The sequence below is a fragment of the Sinocyclocheilus rhinocerous genome, unplaced genomic scaffold (genome assembly GCF_001515625.1).
Source record: "Sinocyclocheilus rhinocerous isolate Xijiao unplaced genomic scaffold, SAMN03320098_v1.1 scaffold442, whole genome shotgun sequence".
Taxonomy (NCBI): domain Eukaryota; kingdom Metazoa; phylum Chordata; class Actinopteri; order Cypriniformes; family Cyprinidae; genus Sinocyclocheilus; species Sinocyclocheilus rhinocerous.
In genome coordinates, this window is record NW_015641030.1 from 677,392 (window position 1) to 683,980 (window position 6,589).

Here is a 6,589-nt window from a genome sequence, read left to right on the forward strand (position 1 = left end):
AGCTGTCAAATATAAAAATATTGAGCAAAACAGAATTAAGTTCTGTCATGTATCCTATACAGATCTGCCAGGGCAGTGTCTGTTTTTACGCTGAGCTATCAAATCTGCACTGACTTATTAATGTAGTGTAATTTGTAATTAATGTAGTGCCATTCAAAAACTTATGTAGGCCTGAGTCATTTACATTTTTTATAACACTAATAATTCAAAAAAGTTGTTTGCCATGTCACAACTTGACAAGTATTATATTTATATACCAGTGGTTCTCAGCCTTTATGACTCAAAGTCTTCCACTGTTTACAAGTTTTGTAGGCCACATTTTATTTTATTATTTTATTTCATTTTTTATTTTTTTCTCAAAATACCAAATAAAATATTTTAGAGCTTGACATACTAACTAAGAAAATGTATAGTCATAAAATGGGTTGTGTTATATATCTATAATGTATAAAGTAAAATTGTATTCATTTAAATGACCAGGTCCAGAAATCACATTTTTAAAATGTAGCCAAAATGTACCCCAAAATATAGATTTTTCAAGACTGGGAGAATCCTGGCTTTTCAAAAAAAAAAAAAAAAAAGGATCATTGACAGAATTAAAATAAGATATATCTTGTTGCATATCTTGAGGATCCCTTGGAAGTTTGTTAGGGCCTAGTGGGCCCCCACTGGTTTCAACTGCTGATCTTGGACCTGTTTCTCACCTGTGGGTTGTGTTTTTAGCTCAGCCGTGTGTAGTGAGTGAGTTGAGTCATTGGAGCGGGTGCGCACAACCCTGCCAGCCCTCATTCCGGGTCCGGAGACGTAGCGTTGAGAGACTGCCCCAAAACAGCGGACAGGCCTGTCCGAGGCTGGAGGAACAGGCCGGATGCATGGAGTATCAGGACCACCAGGGACAGTTTTGCGCTTCTGTGCAAGGTATGAATCTTAGTCAAAATAGGCTATATTTTAGGCCCAAATGCAGAACAGATGTTCAACAGTGTAATCATTTCAAAGTTTTCCATAGACAACATATTTGTATTTTTTAAAATTCATATTTGTAAGAGCTCTTGTGAAAATCACAGTACTTATTACAGAATAATATATTTTTAAAGAATACTTAAGTGCAAACTGAATGTAATGTTTCAGACATTCAGTTGCATGTTATTTACAATGAAATGAAAATGTATTATAGTTTACATTTATATTAAATGCAATTTGCTGAAATTAAGGTTTTTGACCAACTTAAGTAGGACTTAAGTACATAATCAAATGTAATTTCATAATTCTATTGTCTTTGTATAATGGTTAAAGTGTGCTTCCGAATGTACTGCCAAACATTTATGGTAAACTAAAATATACTTTAAAGCAACTTTTATTAAAATTGTGTGTCATGTATTTAATGCACTTGTAATTATACATCTGTAATGATGAAGTTGCAATTTATGGTTACACTTTATTTTAAAGTGTCCTTATTACAGTGTAATTATACATTTAAGTAGTGAGAAACATTAATTAACTACATGTACTTACTGTATGGTTAGTGTTTGGCTACTTGCATGTAATTATGCAGAATTTATTGTTATTATAATAAGTAGATGTAACGTGTAACATGGACACTTTAAATAAAGTGTTACCCAATTTATTCATGTAGTAGCCTATCAAAAAACACAGTGCTTTAGCAGGTAGGTCAGTAAACACATCAAAGTAAGTTTGAAGTTGAAGCATGACAAAAGAAGTACAGAAGTACAAGTAAGAAATCTCTCTTTTATCACATTAATATTATACTATCTGCAAGTAGTTTTAAAAAATATATACTTTGTAAGATTTGAAGTACAAGTACTACACGTACATATTCAAAACAAATAAGTGTACTTCTCTTTCAGTATTGCTTTTAAAATGTCCTGCCTTCTTGTTTACACTGGCAGAGATTCGAAAAAACACTGCGTATAAAAAAAAATACTTCTCTTTCAGTATTGCTTTTAAAATGTCCTGCCTTCTTGTTTACACTGGCAGAGATTCGAAAAAAGAGTGCGTAAAAAAAAAAAAGGAACTTTTAAGTTTTTTTGATTTTTAATTTTTTATAAATGTATACATTTTTAATGTATACATTTTTAACATTTTTAACAAATGTATTTTCATTTTTAACAAGTGATTAAAATGTAACATTTTAATCACTTAGCTGTTTATTGGTGGAACCTAAACAGAGACTGTGTTGGATTAATTCCAGGAGCAGCATTTATAACAACAATGGAGTACAGCAAAGGCAGAACACATGATTTGTATGGGGCCCCAGTGGATGCTGGGTATGTATCACTGTAGATTAAACAAGCACAAAGACACTGTTCATGATGAGAATTTGTGATGAGAAGCCTGTTTACTCATTTCAACAAATAGTTCATTACTTTAAGCCAGCGGTTCTCAAACTTTTTAAACCAAGTACCACCTTAGAAAATATTTGCCTCTCCAAGTACCACCATAATGACCAATATTAAAATACGGTAGCGTAGTAGGCCTAACTATTCAGCTACAGCTCTGCACAGTTCAAAAACAAGGCAGTTTTATTCCTAATAAGAATATTTATTGTTGTCAGCCAGTTTAACATTGTAAATACACAGTTTGAACATTAACACTGCACAGTGCTTACAAACAGGTAAATAACAAAATTAAATAATGATAAATGAAAATGTGTTGTACCTAAAAGTTAAATAAAAACTGTACTGTACTTAAATGTAAAAAAAAAAGAAAAACTTTACTCAAAGATTAAATTAAAATGTATTGTGTTTTAACCATACAGTCTATGGTTTTAAAGGGGTCATAGGATACTACATGCACTTTTACAAGTTGTTTGAACAGAAATGTGTGTAGGCAGTGTGTGTACACAACCACCCTATAATGATAAAAATCCACCCAGTGTTTTTTTTTAATCTGGTTAAATGTTTTCCCCTTTCTCAAATCGAGCCAATCTCATGCCTGTCTGCGTGACGTCACACAGACAGGCCCGCCCACGATATTTTGATTGACAGTAGCGTTTCAGCACAGACTGGACTGGTGTCTTACCTTAGACCCAAGTACCACCTTAGAAAATATTTGCCTCTCCAAGTACCACCATAATGACCAATATTAAAATACGGTAGCGTAGTAGGCCTAACTATTCAGCTACAGCTCTGCACAGTTCAAAAACAAGGCAGTTTTATTCCTAATAAGAATATTTATTGTTGTCAGCCAGTTTAACATTGTAAATACACAGTTTGAACATTAACACTGCACAGTGCATCGAGCCAATCTCATGCCTGTCTGCGTGACGTCACACAGACAGGCCCGCCCACGATATTTTGATTGACAGTAGCGTTTCAGCACAGACTGGACTGGTGTCTTACCTTAGACCCGCCCTGAGTAAGCTGTCATCAGTCCGCCATTGTTTCAGCGCCGGAGCAGATGTAGACAAGAATGAGTCCTAAGCGATTGAGGTGTTCTGTTTGTTTTTGACAGGGTAAAAAATGTGTTTTTTACACTACCATTGAGAATTCTTTACCAAACTATGTTACAGACTTTTCATTAAGACCCTAAAGAATCATATCAATGTGTGGAAAATGGGCATCCTATGACCCCTTTAACATTAATTTACATTTAATTTAGTGATTCCTCTGCGTACCACTAGATGGAGCCTGAGTACCACTACTAGTGCTACTCCTACCACACTTTGAGAAAGAACCACTGCTTTAAGCTATAAAAACTGATTGTCACAATATTTAACTTCTTGTAATTGCTTCTTGTAATTTAAATCTGACTTGATTTTATATTTATATAAATCTGAATCGAAACAGTGCTATAGCCTCACAATGTGACTAATTCTTTTTTTCTCGCAATTAACACTTAAGTCACTTGATGATGGCGTGTGCTCCACAGTTTCTGTATGGCGTTCAAGATGGAGTCTCTGACAGCGCAGTGCATGGTGGAGAACAGACCCTACACGCGCTGGATGCAGTACTTGAGGGAGGGCTACACTGTCTGTGTTGCCTGCCAACCTCCGGCGATGAACAACCACAGTCGGAGCTGCCAAGGAGACGGTAACCTGGCTGAGAGGTAGTGTACCCATAATGCCAGTGTTTTTTTTTTTAGAGAACCTGATTCTGATGCAGCAACAATAGCACATCATCTTGTGAGTTCAGATGATTTCATGCTGAAACAACAACATAATTCATGAAACGTTTAGCAAAAGACTCTTGTGCCATATTAATGTGTCCTTCATCACCATTGTGAATGGTTGAACTCTGACCTTTAGGATTTCTAGTGCTTGCGATTTCAATGTAGTACTTGAGGCATATGGATGTTTCTTCAACTACAGACTTGCTTTTAATAAACCAACAGATTTCGAATTAAAACTGGATTAAAACCATTTTTTATGCCTTCATTGTTTCGGCATACATTTTATTATTTTACAAGGCCCAGACTTTGATATTTAAAATATGAAAATTGGTCATAAAAACAATGCACTTCTTAACTAGTAATAATCTAAACACAATGTGAATTAATGTGTAAAAAGAACTATTTTTATATGACTGTCCCTCATGTGTTGTGCCATTTTCAACATGACCAACAGTTTCCTCCTGTATGTTTTTTACATTTACATTTAGCAGACGCTTTTATCCAAAGCGACTTACAAATGAGGAATAGAGTACTTATTCACAAAGGAGAGCTTGAGATGAAAGTAAACTTTTTATTTTATTTTAATAAATTAGGCCTAATACTTTCATTCAGCAAGAACCCATTAAATTGATCAATTGTCAATACAACCTATTATAATGTTAAAGTCCCCATGAAATCAAAATTAAAGTTTTTTTTTGGGTGTTTCAAGGCACTTCAGGGGACCTTTAAGTTTATGGTTTATTTCAAATAAATGCTGTTCTTTTGAACTTCATATTCACCAAACAAATCCCGGGCAAAAAAAAAAAATGCATCAGGTTTCCACAAAACTTTTAAATAACGTAGAATTTTGAGCATATCAGACTGATTTCAGAAAGATCAATAAAGACTGGAGTACTGACTGCTGAGTCTAAATCCTCTTTGCAATGACATTATATTTTAAAACTATTAAGACATTTTTTTTTGTTATTTTAAATTTCACAATATTAGTTTTTACTGTATTTCTGATCAAATAAGTGCAGCCTTGGTGAGCATAAGAGACTTCTTTCAAAAACGCAAAAAAATAAAATAAAAATAAAGACCTAGATCTTTTAAACGGTATAAACTCTAAAACTAGCCATTGCAAGACAAGTCAAGCATTTAATGCCAGAAGCCTTTAAATATCATGGAAAGAAATCAAACACAATGCAAATGAAATGTAAACCACAAAACTCATAATGTAAAATAAGGTTTTTGTACCCGCCATCTAGGGCTGCGCAATATATCGAAATATCGCAATATGCATATCGCCACAGCTTGCAATATTTGGGGTTCATCTGAGTATGGGGCACTTTAAGCATTATCGTATCGCATATCGAATATCGCATTATTTAACGAGTTATCGCATTTTTTTTCAATATCGCACAGCCCTACGTGCCATCTGATGGTAGACTCTTCTTGTCTTGGCAGGGATGAGCTTCTACACTGGCAGGCAGTGGGAAGCCCTCGCTGCAGAGGAACATGGAGGAAAGTACAGAGACTACAGCACTGCTCCTGTCCACATGTGCACAGCTTCGTTTTCATTTAAACACACCTAAGATGATTCTTCACTCCCTCGTTGAAATCCACAAATGAACATGTCCCACTTTCACATACATTTATTAAAAGTTCTTTAGTTTTTACAGCTGTAGCTTCAAACTCTTTTTTTTTTTTCCCTTGTGAAAATCTCTAGGAACAGATTTAAGGCAAAAAAAAACTTGCAAACTCACTTGCAGCCTCTACTGGACAAATGTTGGTCTTACAGTTCAAACAAACAGCAACAGAAAGCTTTTAAAGCTGTTTTTCCAGCAGTGATACTTCTGCTAAATAGTTTTTACTTTTAATTTACAAAACGGCGCTCCTGAATTCCAAACATATTTTGTGAAATTACACGCATAACAATGGAATTATTCACTGAACTCTGAAACACTTGTGTGAATAAATGCATTACGTAAACTTAACCGAAAAAAAGAAAGAAGGAATACACTTTCAAAAAGTGAATGAAAATAACTTAAATACTGAAAACTTCAACTCTAAAGCTCTTTAAATACTAAAAGCAGAAGCCGCCGGCAGCTCAATAGTCTTCTATTTTCTTCAGGATTCTCCACCTGTCCTTCAGATTAACACCGGTGCGGTTGTCAAACTCAAAGTCATTCAGGATCATTCTCCATTTGCCCTCCCCATACTTCCTCACACCTGCTTTCAGCTTCCGGTCTTCTTCTGCGGTCCATTTCTGAAAGGAACAAACATTGATGCTGTTATTATGCGTACAAATGCTTGTACTGTAAACACACACGTCTGGTTTGCTATCCTTGTGGGGACTCTCCATAGGCATAATGGTTTCTCTACTGTACAGACCATATATTCTATTGCCCTACACCAACCCTACACCTAAACCTACCCCTTACAGGAAACGTTCTGCATTTTTAGATTTTCAAAAAACTTC

General features: G+C 35.0%; 2 protein-coding genes across 2 annotated transcripts in view; one reads left to right on the forward strand and one right to left on the reverse strand.

Moving 5' to 3' along the window:
• The window catches only part of LOC107754207 (somatomedin-B and thrombospondin type-1 domain-containing protein-like), a 13,261-nt gene extending 7,547 nt beyond the window's left edge, over positions 1-5,714 (forward strand). Inside the window, exons 4-5 of the mRNA XM_016570579.1 lie at positions 3,889-4,065; positions 5,575-5,714. Of these exons, the coding sequence (XP_016426065.1) occupies positions 3,889-4,065; positions 5,575-5,692 (295 nt within the window). The 3' untranslated portion in view covers positions 5,693-5,714. The remainder of the gene's footprint in view (positions 1-3,888; positions 4,066-5,574) is intronic.
• A 481-nt stretch (positions 5,715-6,195) lies between these two features.
• LOC107754206 (telomeric repeat-binding factor 1-like) overlaps positions 6,196-6,589 on the reverse strand; it is a 7,714-nt gene continuing 7,320 nt past the window's right edge. The window contains exon 10 of the mRNA XM_016570577.1: positions 6,196-6,376. Coding sequence (XP_016426063.1) covers positions 6,218-6,376 — 159 coding nt within the window. The 3' untranslated portion in view covers positions 6,196-6,217. The remainder of the gene's footprint in view (positions 6,377-6,589) is intronic.